Source organism: Schistosoma mansoni (assembly GCF_000237925.1).
Source record: "Schistosoma mansoni, WGS project CABG00000000 data, supercontig 0132, strain Puerto Rico, whole genome shotgun sequence".
Lineage (NCBI taxonomy): Eukaryota > Metazoa > Platyhelminthes > Trematoda > Strigeidida > Schistosomatidae > Schistosoma > Schistosoma mansoni.
Window position 1 is genome coordinate 216,646 of NW_017386037.1, and position 15,854 is coordinate 232,499.

At 36.6% G+C, this 15,854-nt stretch overlaps 1 protein-coding gene across 1 annotated transcript; it reads right to left on the minus strand.

Moving 5' to 3' along the window:
• Nucleotides 1-1,656: 1,656 nt before the first annotated feature.
• Nucleotides 1,657-13,459, minus strand: Smp_167110 (invadolysin (M08 family); the record flags this gene model as incomplete). Its single annotated transcript, XM_018789787.1, has 6 exons — nt 1,657-1,808; nt 2,326-2,386; nt 3,333-3,540; nt 5,087-5,197; nt 8,655-8,731; nt 13,370-13,459. 6 exons carry the CDS (start codon nt 13,457-13,459, stop codon nt 1,657-1,659), a joined length of 699 nt encoding a protein of 232 aa, XP_018646414.1.
• Nucleotides 13,460-15,854: the final 2,395 nt, after the last annotated feature.

The window sequence follows — 15,854 nt, forward strand, 5'->3', positions numbered from 1 at the left end:
AATTCAGTGATAGCTGAAAACATGAACTCAAAATGAGGGATACATAATATTGACAGATATCGGTCTGTTATGACGTGAAACCTGTAGAAATATGTCGCATAAACGATTTTAAATGCTGTCTTTATCTACCATGGTTTCAATCTTTTGTTATTCCGAAGTAATCAGCTACTTGCTTCTCCACCATTTTACATCTTACTGGAGCTCTTTTTTCCTATCTTCTTGATCACGGTTCAATTCTACATTCAAATGTATCTCATCATATGACCAGAAAAATTTGAACACTCAATAATGTTTGTATAAAATTCCTATGCACTTCCAACGAATATTTAATTTCCACAGATTTCCAACGCTAGTCACACTACAATGTTCATACTTACTTCAATTAATTCTCCAGCTTATCTTGACAATATAGTGTTATCAAATTAGCACGATTTATCCGTTCTTTTAATATATATTTGGTGTGGCGAACATTTGCAAACCAATTCAACTCACCTTACACAATGATGTGCACATTGGACATTGTATATCGATAAAAAAATATCCATCTTTCAATTGATCCCTTATGTGTATTATCCCACCATCAACAGGGCACTGAAACGCATGTCCATGATATATCACTTCAAGACCAGAATTTATTGAACATTGGAACTGACAGTGATTGTGTTTAAGATGAGGAACAATCAGTAGATAATTAGTTTTAAATTGAGCAGAAGTCAACAAGAGAAATCATTTTTCAGAAAAATATCTGTAGAACTGGTCTTGAAAATATATTCACCATACCACTAAAGAGATGGAATTCCCACCATAGAATATGTTTATCATTTTCAAGCCTAAGCATATAGTTTTACGCAACAGTTAATTTGTCTGGCAACGTACAAGTTAATATGTTTACTCATACACTTGTCCTGTTGAATAATTGCTGAATTATTTCAGTTATCATTGCTTATTGTGAACCAAAATTTAGCATCACCTCAAAGACTGTGAATGTTTATGTTACTAATTAAGCAGCTTAAAATAATCAAACAGAGTTTGACGATCCATCGCAAACACTGGATGAACATTGGTTGCACAAATATGGCACCTTGAAATTGGCGAGTGAAGGCACATTCGCTTTCGCAAAACCTCCTATGTATAAGCAGTAAAGTTCTCAGGTCACCTTATAACTAGATGTGGTACTTCGGCTTATACCGACTAGTCACAAAGTTGACTATTTATGTTGATTTTAAGTTCGAAACATCGCACAAATTGTGCGTAGAATTGAGTCTCCTATAAGTCGGTGGGTCCTAATAGTGGGGGTCCTAATGTAGGTTTTCTTCATTCACTTTTATAATTGAGAGGATCTCTTTCAAAAAATGAATCCTCTCCACAATCTTATTTCTTTGAGTAACGTATGAATATCATGTTATCTCTTTGTACCAGTATCCATGTGTTTGAATAATATTTAAAAGAAATATGAGTGAATCCATTCCATCCTTTTCGATTAACTTATTCTTAAAAGAGAACGCAATAATCTCTTCAATTCAACATAGTTATTGAACAGTATTTTGTGCGAATATTACACTTCGAAATGATTTGAGTTTTATTTCTCCTTGTTACCTTCATTGTTTATCACCAACTGAATTTTAATATAAAACATATAAACTCCATCAATAGAAATTATCGAAATTTCGAAATAGAATTTACTTTATGACAAGATGGCTTCTTCTCAACAGTGTATGTTTTGGATACGTTAAAATATTTAAATGTTTCGCCCATAAAACAAGCTGAATCAGGACCCCTATAATCCAGAAATGTGTCTAGTGTTGAATCTGTAGAAAATTAATAATTATTTAAACACATCTATATTGATTAAAAGTCATAGTAAATTTATAGAAGTAAAAATTGTTTTATCACCATAGATTAACATTTCAGTAGTGTACACATTCTGACATGTTGACATTTCGCTTTAGTGTATGAAGTCAACATGCTTTCATAATACAATCACACAAACCATATCTTTTTCTTTATATGCAACTTCTAGCATAGGGGTTATCTTTCTAAATGAAAATATCACAAATCTGTTGACATATGTCGTTTCAAGGTAATACATGATGATTATCAAGATATTTTAGTTGTTATCAATTGAGGGAATACAAGTATAATTTAGCTAGACAATTTCCTACACATTATGAGAGTGAATATAGAATACATTTTGACATATCCTGTACAAGTGTTATACGTTAATTATTGTTTAAACATGATATATGAATATACATATTCAAATACATATATGTTTTAAGTAACAAGTGAAACAGGTGAATAGACTAAATATGTTTGTTAACGAACCTGGTTCTAAACCGCTTTCCTTCTCGCACAGGGATGATTTAACCTCATTATGTGGAAGAACCTAAATCGAGTATTTTTAAGTGCAAAAAATATAGTGTTTATGAAATGTTGGAGAACAATTGTAGCTCAGGTGGATGATTCTGATGTCTGAGCTGGATGGTTTGGTAGTGGAGTTTTCATCGTCCCTCTGAACGACATCATCACCGCAAACGTCCACAGACGTCTACCCGACATTTGTGCTGATGATGTTATTCAGAAAGATGATAAAAGCTGCACAACTGAATTACTCATCACAGACAACAAAACTTCATTGAAAAAAATGTGTAAATTATCAAAAAATCACCATTGTTTCAACAAGATTTGATACATATTACTGAATGATTTGGAATAGGATTACAGCGACGATATTGATTGCTGATTCCATAAGAAATCATTAATAAGATAATCAGTGTTTTATAATTATTAATACTATGAATATGTGTTAAGTTATATCTCTGTAATTCAATGACCAACTATTCTCTTGATTTCTTTACAAGTATCAGGAACAACTAACTACTTTTCATAAAATGACAGATCCGATGATTATAAAAGTAATTCATTTAGATATTGTTGCACATATTACCTAAATCTCAATGACTGCAATACCTCAAAGAATAAAAAATAAAACTATTTATAACAAACATCTTCACGTATCAGTGTGTGAAAGACCATACAAATATATACATCTCTTGTTTAAAATAAATACTGAGAAACCAGTGTAACAGTATGCTCGCGGATCACATCTGATAACCCTATTCGTCTAGCATAAGAATCTCCGTCGTTTTGAACCAAATAATCATTTCGATGGGCAACTCTACTTTTAGATCAACTACTTACAAACTTTTCTAGAAACTGTCAAACGAACTATATGAGTGATCCGGTAACTATCAGCAGTTTAGTTTGGTTGTCTTATCAATACACACCATTCCAACATAGTTATAAAACGGCTGTATAGTAGTGTGACTTACTAGGAGGACTGGACAGTGATCTAAAAATGGATAGCCTCCATATTTTTCCTTTTCAGTGTCAGTAAAAGCAAACGAATCATCCATATACTGATTGCTTTCATTTAATTGATTTTCGTGTTTAAACAGCGCGCAAGTACCAATCCCATTTTCATAACTGTCGCATTTTTGTTCAAAGGGAATATCACAGTAGGGGTGAATATCTTGACCTCTAAGAAGAGAATAATTTGATTTGTCATGAGATGAAAAGCATTTAATAAAGTCAACAATAATTAACAAATGCTCAAGATTTCATTTAGATAAAGCACGAGTGTCGACGAATTATTGTGTATAGTTTGATGCAATATATACATCCTTGTATCATTGTTCACTCACACTGATCTTCGAGAATTTGACTTTAAACTTCAATGTGTAATTCACCGGGATTCTGAATCCGGACAGACACTAGCGTGCTGATTATGTATGATGTTTGTTGTAATACCTACTGACGAAGATATGTAAAAGCTCAGGTGAAACATCAATGAAGGGAGAAAACAGATATTTGTAGTGACCTACTTTATATAATGGGAACGCCGTTAGTATTATGGAAAAAATTATTATTATAATCAATTGTAAAAGTAATTGTTTTACAGTACTATTTTGTTTATTCGTATTAAAAACACTTTTCGTTCCATTGTCGATCTTGTTCGAGCAAACCCTCTTACGCTCTGCCATTTAGCCTGTGATCTTTGGCACGTTCCCGTATTCTTTCGACACCAAGAGATCGCCAATAAATATGTCTTACCTGAACCAATAACAGCTATCTGGTTTCGGCCTATCAAAAGATCCAAGTCGTCAACTGTCACGTAATCTTATCGTAGTGGTGATCAAAGTCGATGGCGACTCCATCCCATCTGCATATTTTTGAAAACGGTTATAACTAATGAAAATAAACGCTTCAATATTGTTGTTGGGATGATACTGCGAATTTCTCGCAATAGACATGACAAACTCAGGAAACATTAAGAAGCATTTTATCCATTCAGCGTTTGATTAGAAGTCTTGCTAGAAATATTGCGAAAACGAAAATTCACATGTACAGCTTCTGACTGGCTGATTACTACACTGCTATTATGTTTAGTAGTATTCTAGAATTTCCAGTAAAACCAAAGTACTTCTAAAATATTATAAAGACCCGGTATTTTCTGTACATAAATGAACCTTGGGAGTAGAGTGCTTACCGCATATTTTGTGCCTTTTCTCTCATGTTGAAATTGCTGTGTAGATGTAGCTTGGGGGTTACGAGACTAGCTTAGGATCCGAATATAGCGTTCAATCAACATGACTCATCAATTCTACATAGTTCCATAAAGTTCCATACTTTTCTCGCAACATTTTTTAGTACATATTTATTCTCGTCAAGATCACTGAGATTTTATTGTTTCAATTCTGCATTCAAATTAAATGTATTATCTAGATAACTGCTCTACAACCTGAATCTTTTCTTAATTGAATATTTTCAACGTAAAATAAGTGATGAATTTTGTCTATAAAGTGTAACAAATCAGCAACTTTTGTGGCTGACTTGCAGATTATGATTCCTCAAATGTGTCTGTTGAAAACGATCTAACGTGACTGATGACGAGATCGAAGTCATGTACTCTTCACATGAATCAATTGTTAATCATACTTGTGGGGTGTTAAGAGAGATAACTTCTCACCTACTCAGCATAAATAAATAATAGGTCAAGGGAAAATATACAATGTGTCTATTTTACCTGCTTCTTCTCTCCTTGATGTATTCATAACAGCTCTTCAACACGAAATCACAACCTAAACCTTTTCCCCATTTGAAATCATCGGCCATGGAATAGTCGACTTCATACATGCTTTGAGGAACAAAATATATTGGATAAGAATGTGATTAGAAAGGAGTGAGGTGTGATGATATTTGCATATTGGTTTCCTATTTGAAGGTAGTTGGGCATATTTTGAAATTGTGTATACAGGTTGTGAGGTCAGAGGACGTGAAGATTGCATTTGTGTAAGATATAGACCACTTACATCCTACATCAAATGTATATGGTGGGAAATTTTAAATGAGTTTGATCAATTGTTGTGTAACTTGGCATGACTAACCAACACATCTGAATTTCAAACTTGAAAAGCATTCAGTAAACATTATTCAAATATGAAAGTATTTATTGGTGCAATCGCGTTAGAAAATAAAGTAGGTCTTCGAAGAATGAAAATGGATACCAGCTAAGAAAATTTTCCTTTTCACTACTCGACCTTCTGAAACTATACAACCGTATTTGTGGCTAACTTCTGTAAACAGAAGTCTCAATTAAAATAAATGATTGCTTCGTCGACACCACAAGGAAAGACAATCACTGAGATTCAAGAACAGAAGAAAAGATGGGCAGAATACTTCGAGGAACTGCTGAATAGACCAGCCCCATTGAATCCACCGAATATCGAAGCAGCCCACACTGACCTTCCAATAGATGTCACTCCACCAACGATCGAAGAAGTCAAGATGGCCATCAGACAAATCAAAAGTGGGAAGGCGGCAGGACCTGACAATATACCAGCAGAAGCACTGAAGTCAGACATTGAAATAACTGCAAACATGCTTCACCTTCTATTCAAGAAGATTTGGGAAGAGGAACAAGTGCCAACGGACTGGAAAGAAGGATATCTCATCAAGATACCAAAGAAAGGAGATCTGAGCCAATGTGAGAACTACAGAGGCATCAGTTAGTTATCAGTACCAGGAAAAGTTTTCAACAGAGTGCTGCTGAATCGGATGAAAGACGCAGTAGACGCCGAACTTAGGGATCATCAGGCTGGATTCCGTAAGGATCGGTCGTGCACAGACCAGATTGCGACACTACGGATCATCGTTGAACAATCAGTTGAGTGGAACTCATCACTATACGTCAACTTTATTGACTACGAGAAGGCGTTTGACAGCGTGGACAGGAGAACATTATGGAAACTTCTTCGACACTATGGAGTTCCTCAGAAGATCGTCAACATTATCCAAAACTCATACGATGGATTACAGTGCAAAGTGGTGCATGGAGGACAGCTGACAGGTGCATTTCCAGTAAGGACCGGAGTCAGACAAGGCTGTCTACTCTCCCCATTCCTCTTCCTTCTAGTGATTGACTGGATTATGAAGAATTCGACATCTGAAGGGAAATACGGAATACAATGGACCTCTCAGAATCAATTAGATGATTTGGACTTCACAGATGACCTAGCCCTCCTCTCTCATACACACGACCAAATGCAGATGAAGACAGCAAATGTAGCAGCAGCCTCCGCATCGATAGGTCTAAACATTCACAAAGGAAAAAGCAAGATTCTCAAATGCAACACAGAGAACACCAACCCAATCACACTTGACGGCGAAACTCTGGAAGAGGTGGAAACATTCAAGTACCTGGGGAGCATCGTTGATAAACAAGGAGGATCGGATGCAGATGTAAAGGCGAGGATTGGCAAAGCAAGGGCAACATTTCTACAATTGAAGAACATATGGAACTCAAAACAACTCTCAACTAATTTCAAGGTCAGAATCTTTAATACGAACGTCAAGACAGTCCTACTGTATGGAGCTGAAACGTGGAGAACTACTACGGCCATCATCAGGAAGGTACAAGTATTTATAAACAGTTATCTACGCAAAATACTCAACATCCACTGACCGGATACTATCAGCAACAGCGTTTTATGGGAGAGGACAAACCAACTTCCAGCTGAAGAGGAAATTAGGAAAAGACGTTGGAAGTGGATCGGACATACATTAAGAAAATCACCAATGTGCATCACGACTCAATCCCTAACTTGGAATCCGGAAGGGAAGCGGAAAAGAGGAAGGCCAAAGAACACACTACGCCGGGAAATAGAAGCCGATATGAAAAGGCTGAATAGTAACTGGAAAGAACTGGAAAGGAAGGCTCAGGACAGAGTTGGATGGAGAATGCTGGTGAGCGGCCTATGCTCCTCGACGAGGGGTAACAGGAGTAAGTAAGTAAGTAAGTCGTCGACACCACACTTGCTGCGGGATACTTCAATTACCAAGAATTCGAATATTATATACCTTTCAATTAATGCAAGAATTTTTCCCTGTGAACGACCATTAATTCTTCTTCGGCGCATTTCAACCTTAGAGTATGAAAGCAATGAATTATTTATACGAATATTCGTCAGTATTGGAACAAATAGTTCGACAATAGTTGAACGCCGATTGTGAAAAAACCATCATATCTAATGATTATACTCGAAGTGATCTCAGCGTTTGAAATTCAGATCACTTCAGGGTTTATTTAATTATTTCATATCGTTGTTCATTTAGCCATTGTCAGGAGAAACACTTTTTAATTTATATTGTTACGTTGTTGTAATTATCTCAGATACGTCTGCTACATGCAGTGCTTGATGTACCAAATTCTGAGTAGACACAGCGACCACCACCCAACGTGCTCTTTAATTCTTAACTAAGACAGAAACATCAAGGAAGCTGTGTCTCCAAATCTACTTCAATACCGCAAACTTCAAGGTGCCCACAGAACCTTAGGCGGTTGTTAAAAATAGGTCGATTATATGAAGAGATGTATATAGGATTGGATTTCTAAATGTTCGATCTAGTTCTTAGAAACGATCGTTGTCTTAAAAGTGTTCTTGGAAATCGATTGCAGAAACAATCACAAAACCAACATTACGTGCAGGTTGGAATGTGTTCAGTTTCATAGTAGCTCTAAATGTTTATCAGCATTTATTCTTGCTTGAATGGAAAGACGGTTAATATCACAATCTTCGTCGACCAAGCAATAATGTGTATATTTTCAAACCTACAACGTTCACATTCCACTTCTGATCACTTTTTATTGGGACACTGAAATATTTTGTTTACAATTCATGTCCCCATAAATGACTTATCAAGTATAAGTGAGTTGTCCCACATAGACTCGTAGGATTTATCATGATCACAAAGTTCATATCATTTTTTTCACAGTATAGTATGTCAACATGTGAAATTCGTTCCACACTGCAAAATCACTGATGAAATTCAGTCAACAGCTATGAATCGCGCATTATTGCACATTCGTAAATTCAAATTTAGTTATCAGTGAGAGAAAGAGTCATGCTAAGCGATTTATTTCGCATTCACACACAGTTTATTTTGATTCATTATCCAACGAGGATCGTTGCAGGAGTAAATAAGGCGTCTTAATATGTCTTATCTACCTTACGTTAAATCCGGTAAGTTTCATGTAAAAGTTGTCATGTTTATCAGGATTTATTAAATCTTTGATTTCAACATAAAACACTTACTTTATATCTTCGAAATAAGCCAGAGTTATTCTTGAAACACAACTTGACTCCAATTGATAAGGTGTCATCAAATCATTCTGGTTGAAGTGAGTTAACATGAAAACATTAGGAATCAATTGGTATGAAACTTACATGATCATGGTTCTTTCAAATTACAACTTCAACCCGACTACTAACACTGATAGTCAAATTTTATTTTGAATATCTGCTATTTCTTGCAAATCTGTAATTGTATTGGTAATACATCCGTTTACAAAATGTGTACGCTTATACGTATATGTGGATTGGTTGAAATTAAACATCAAAACTGTTGGATACGAGTTTAGTGGTCTGGAGTTTAAGTGGAGGAGTCTCACATTAAGACGAATCGGCCGTCCAATTCTTCCAGGTTTCTATGGTTGTCTAGCTTCCATTGACTAAGGAATTCAACTATAAAATTACTGAAATCTTCACAAAACGTCCTCTGATACCTATATGTGTTCCTTTCAGTACGAAAGCTTTGTGGATGTTGACGCTATTCCATTATATTTTGGAAAGAAACTGCATTGACGCGCATCCCAAATATTTTACGCTGTTCATTCTCTGTTGTATTTATGGATACCAGAGTTGGATTTACGCTGACTTGATAACACAGAATTGCCTTGAATAAATTCTAGGTTGTGAACATTTCTCATTTCATGATGCTTTGCTATCGACTTGTGAGATTTGATTTATGTAATGATAAATCGTGCATATTGAAAAACTTAACTTTGTTGCAAACAATCCGTGATGGGATAAGTCATTTAATTGAACGCCAGTTTTGGTTCACTAGTAACCCTTAGGCTAAATCTGCACAAAGACTTGAACATGTAGAGAAAAGGAGCGTAATATAGAAGAAACAATTGACTCAAAATATTACATTACATACACAAAATTCAGGGTTTTAGTAATTTTTTAGATGGCCTTGAGTCTCTGGAAAATTCTGGAATGCTACCGAACATAGTGGCAGTATAGATAATCATGCAGTCAGAAACTCGACATGTAACTTTTCATTTTCCAAATGTTTTGTGCAGAAATTCTAGTGAACGCCGATCGAATAAGATGTTTCTCGGTGTTTTCAGAGCCCTTTTTGGCTTTTCTTTTCGAAGGGTTTATGGATCGCCCGAACGCCTTCCTTGTTTAAAAAATAAGACCTATTCTTGAGGTCTATTTTCAGCTTGATCAATGGTTTTTTGCGGCGTTCGGACTTTCTTCATATCTGGCGTCTATAAATGTCTGTTGGTGTTCCTGCCAATAAAGTATGTGAAATTATATTAAGGGCATGACTCGCTCGACTCTCTATCGTGTTGAGCGTCCTCTCGACTCTCTATCTAGTTGAACGTCCTCTTTCCCTAATGTATTTGATTGATGTGTTCAATCCATGTTCCAAACGTTCTACGTAACTTGTGCAAAACATTTCCCATTCTCTTTCTAATGAATCCCGGTGCCTGACGATTTTCCCAATGTATTACATGACGAGCACTCCGGATATTCCGAATTTGTTTGTGTTCACTCATTGGTTCAGGTGGCAACATGGCGACCAATATAGTTCGAATGCTTCTTTCGAACATCACTTTAGCAGGAGGCTTTCCATCTGTGTGGCTTCTTTGATGCTTTTGAAAGTAACTAGTAAACCATCGATTGAGTCTTCCAATACTCGATGTATTTCTGCTTCCGCCTCCATTGCTGCTACCAAGGTATCTTCTTCTTGTTTTACAAGTGAACCAATCAGTTAAGGCAAAGCGTCTGCTTGTCCAAAATCAGTAGTAGGCTGGTACGTGATGTTGAAGTCATAACGCAAGATTGTATTTCCCTACCGTTGCAGTCTGTTTGCTGTGTATAGCGGGATACCTTTCATCGACTCAAAAAATGGCTGACAGTGCTTTACGGTCACTTCATGGAGTAAACTGGCGTCCAAAGATCATCTTGTGAAACGTCCTACGGCAAAAGTAATCGACAAGGCTTTCTTTTCGACCTGACTGTAGCTACGGCCTGCCGTAGTTAATGATCAAGCTTCATACGTAATGGCTTTCTCAGATCCGTCTGGCATGATATGGGAAACTGATGCTACTACAATGGGTAAGGATGAGTCATAATGGGTGAGCAACATATCCGAGACTATTATTTTCTTGATTTTCTTGAGAGCGCTTTGGCGCTTTGCAGACCAATCCCATTTGAGACTCTTTGCCAGAAGGTTATTTAAGGGGCCATGCAGGTGATAAATGTTAATAATAAAAGCTCCATAATGGCCAAGTAGTCCGAGGAAAGATCGTGGTATAGGGACTTCTGTCGCTCTAGGCATATTTTGCACTGCATGAATATTCTCTAGATCTGGTCTTCTGCCAACTTTATCGACTATAAATTCGAGGTGGCCTACCTTTTGCATACAGGAGTTAAATTTCTCTGCGAGGAGTCGAATTCTGTATTCGGTTATTCGCGAAAGCACCTGATCGAGATTCTTCTCTAAGTCTATTCTCTCTGCTCTCATAATTATTATATCATACAGATAAACTGAAGCACCTGCAACACCCTGTAGCATAGTATTCTTTACTTGCTAAAGAATGAATGGGGCAGTCTTGACCCTGAAAGGTGGACGGTTATACCGCAAATAGCCCTTGTGTATGTTTATTGTGAGCAGATTTTCACACTCATCAGCAACAAGAATTTGTAAATAAGCCTCCGATTATTCTAACTTTACAAAGAGCTCACCAACATTCAGCTTAGCAAAAAGATATTCAGGTAGAGGTGGTTGATACTGATGAATTTCAAGGGCTACGTTTATCCCGGCTTAGAAATCGGCACATAAACGGACGTCTTATTTACTACCACTATAGGTGCAGTCCATTCTGAGACATTCACCTATTCAATGACAGCCAATTTATGAAGTCGTTCTAGCTCTTGTTCAAGAACTGGGAGGGTAGTATATGGCACAGATCTCTTAGATTGAAATCTCGGCTTCGACCACCGTTGAAGGGTAAGAGCAGCGTCAAGTTTAGTACATTTCTCCAAGACCCTGACAAAATACCATTTTATGTCGTTTTAATAATGTCTCCACTAGGTTTATCTCATCAACTTTCAACATACTGACGTTGTTGCAGTTCCACTTATGGGTAGGTCTGTTAATTTAATCCTTTCTATGCAATCTAGCCCCAATATATCGAGTGATGGACGTTCTGTCAAAAATATTACTCCCTTCTCCGTAAACGCTTTGACAGTCACTTCACAATGAATCTCATCACCAATGTTATGCATTTTTCCGGATGAACTATGGGCTGATTGATGGGTTGAGTATATTCACGCTCTCCAAACCTTCTCACTTGTTCTCCTGATTATAAGTGTTATATCGGAGGCTGTGTCTAGCTGCCTGCGGGCATCGTATTCTTTTAATCTTGAGAGAAACATATTTTCTATGGTTATGGTGGCCGGTTTTGTTGGCAGCTGAAGTTACTGTGGCTGTTTGATGCTTGAATATTCTAGAATACAGTTTGGGTTGACGGAGTTTCCGGGTTTCACAATGACTTTCTTTGTGTCCTTCACTTGACTGCATTGACATGAAGGAACTGGTTGCCGTTCCCCACCATCGGTGGATGATACTTCAAATTCACTAACATTAGGCTTTTTTACTAAATTTCTGTAGGGCCGTGCTGGGACAGTGTTTTAGTTTTATCAAGATTCGAGTTCGGGTGTCAGCATCCTTTGGTGAAGGCAGGATACAGAGAAGTTCCAGGCATTTAAACTGGTCCTCTCACATTTTTGGTTCACAATCCCTGCATGTTGCACCCAGTTATCTCCCGTTTGTTTCGTTAACTGCAAACATTGGTAAGAGATATTATTCAGAAATGACTGTTCTTCAAATATTTGACTCAGTGTTTTATTAGTTCTATCAGAACTAAGGTATCGGGGGTTCTCTTCAGCAATAAAGCTACTATAACGTTCATGTTTCGTCGTCACAAGTTTTCTGTTCAATGAGTTAAATACCTTTTAAATAAAATCACAATGATTGTAACTTGATGATGTGAGGATGGAACACTAATTCGTGAGGGACGATAAAGTCGGAAAATTTATTCTGGATATAAATTCCAACTTTTCAAAAAAGGGGAAAAGTGTTATATCCCGATCCGAATAACGAATGGTCACCATCGGAATCTATTTGTGAAATAAATCTATACGTATATTTTTGTTGTATAATTGTTAAGTAACTAAACCATTCATATTCGTGTTCCCCTTATTGTGGGCTTTATTTTGACCTGTAAACCTAGTGTGTCCGAAGTATATGATGCATATCGCAGAGGCTATTATTGATGTTCTGGTGTAATCAGACAAGGTTGAGCAGGAATCATGGACTGATAGGGACTCTAGAATGCTTGTACGGGCTTAATGTTTTATTGGTCCGGTCGATACATCGCTGTTCTCTAATTGGCGAAACCGTCATCATCGTCGTCTCATACAGAAGGGGGGCACAAACGCATATGATGTAACAGAAGCATCATAAGAAAGATGTGATAGTCTATCCTTCAATCAATGCACTCAAAACTGCGATCATGCTTGTTATGTTTCCTTTTTTTACATATTCGGAGAACAGCGCAAACAGTGCAAATAGAAAATCAAACATGTTGAACATGAACACTTTTCAGAGAACAGAATATTCTGCTGGATGAACAACTAACTTCAAAAATCTAGAGTATAATCAAACTTACTCCCATTATTCTTTGACTGAAATCGGTTCCATCCAGCTCGATTCCCTGCAGTTCTTGACAGTCAAAATGTTCTCTTGCTTCCCTCTCCATTCAAATAGACGTTGAAAAGTGTCATTGGTCATTACCAATCAAAAGTCAGTTTACAACAAACGAAACTGCTAATAATCTGAGCCTAAATTACTAATTGATGCTTTAAATCCAGAGATATAAGAAATAAGCAAATAGCGGATGTACTTGGTTCAGATGGTTGATTAAGGAATAATAGTAATGTTGTTCGAATGAATATTCATGTAATACGAACTACTTAAATTTAACTGAATTGATAATGATACGAATTACGCTGTTTTAATAATTTCGACTGTATTCGGATCAGTCTGAGTTGGCATATGCTTGCCCTGAATTCCACTACTGATCATATTACATCCATTCTCAACAAACTACTGTGACAATCTCCATTCAACTTCTTTATCACCAAATTTCAGTTTAATCAATCACAATGACTTATATAAAACTCCCTCACAAATCCTGAAATTAAGAATGTTAGAAGTTGTGACTTGCAAAAGTAACCGGAAAGGACTAATTTACATCCTGGTTTCCAACAATCATAAGCTATTCTCGATCCTCAAGTTAGGAAAAGTCTCCATTCATAATACCGTATACACTTTGACATTTCATAAATATTCCCGTCACAATTGTGACTCTAAAGAACATGTTGTGATTCTTTGTAATGTATTGTGTAATGAATACTGTGTGGTATTTCATCCTATATCAAGGGACCACAGTGCTAACAGACTGGCAAAACACAGTTATTAATATGATTTGGAAGTGAGCTTACAGGTGTTGTGCTCTATCGATCACCAAGTTCCAGTTTGACTTAACGAGCATAGCGAGCATGTCGTGCGTCAAATAATGAATTATGATACAAAAGATTAATTCCGTGGTAAGTTAGAAACACTAAAATGGACTTAACTAACAACAATCATAAGATGAAAGCTAACCAATAACATATTAAGTAGAATTCCGTGGATTTAATTTACCGAAGTGGGTTTCGAAGAACAGAAAATGGGCAGAGATGTTAAGTAGAGGGACCCATTAATTGGAGTGAAATGTAATTTCAAAATGTCATATTCAAGAACTTAGTGATAATGGTGGTCATTGTTAATAAATACATTTCAGATGATGGCATGATACAATGTAAGAGAAATTCTCGTCTGTTTATATGCAGTAAATGTGCAACTTACCAGCATCTTTGGTAGACTGAGAATTGTCTTTTGCACTTCGTAGGTTCCTTTACTTGACAGCCAAGTTAGCGTTGTGTTTTGAACAGATCTATGGATCGGAACATAAAACATTTTGTAATATGGATCGCAGTTTGTGAAATGTCAGTTACCTCACTCAAAATAAACTTTTATGGTCTGGAAATGAATTCCGTGAATCAGCTAATTGGAAAGGTATATTACATAAGACTCACTACTTTGTCGCGTCCACATTTAATACACTGGCTTTCGAGAGAACTAGGTAAATTATCCTTGCTCAGTCATTGAACACATGCATTGTGATCTTGTCAGCCGTAATTATTGACGGCATGTGTGGGTTAAGTACTCACTCTATTCATCACATGTCGTTAGTTCATTTTCTGTCAGACCAAAACTGGTGAGTCGCGCCTTTATCAAAGGGAGTTGTAATGCTTGCCATCTTTGCTTCGCTGAGGATCTGTAATACTGATTTTCGTATAAAGAAATCAGTGTTTTGGTCTGGCTCAAATCGTCTTTCGCTTTTTAGCACAGTCATCTCTCAGATGCATCTGTACAGTGCAGAATATGAGAAATAAAACGGCAAATTTTTCTTCACCGTTCAATTATTGTTTGTTTAAAATGGACTATAGTTTTCAATACACACTGTGTAATGAAAAATAAAATAAGTTAAGCATTCCACCTGAGAAATGAATGGAACGATGTCATGAGCTCTATATCTCGTGCTCCATTATTCAGATGCGACATCTCAGCCTCTTTGTTGTCGTTAGCAATGTTCAACTACTGAACGTTTTGATAGAGAACAAAAGGATTAACATGTGAAACAACGCTAGTTCTCAAAGTTAATCTGCATACGGTAACATGAGTTCATACGGTTTCTGAAATCTGTACGCCACCATTTGCTTCGCTTTTCGAACTCCCAGTTTCATTTTCCACTCAACGACATGAATAAATACGTATGCGCCTTTAAAATTAGAATGAAGATAAATTTAAAACACAGTGACAGATAACAAAAACAATAGTTAACAGCCAGTTTTATTAAGACTCACGGAGGTGTCGCTGATGTAAACTTTTTAGACTCGTAAATTGAAGGATGTAATCCCTTTGAAAAAGAAGTATGAATTGATGTGATTTGATTCGATATTGGACTTGTGCTCAACGATTAGAATGTTTACTTGAAACATAACATTTCTTATAAGAACATCAATTTCGTAGTATTTCGATATTGCAGA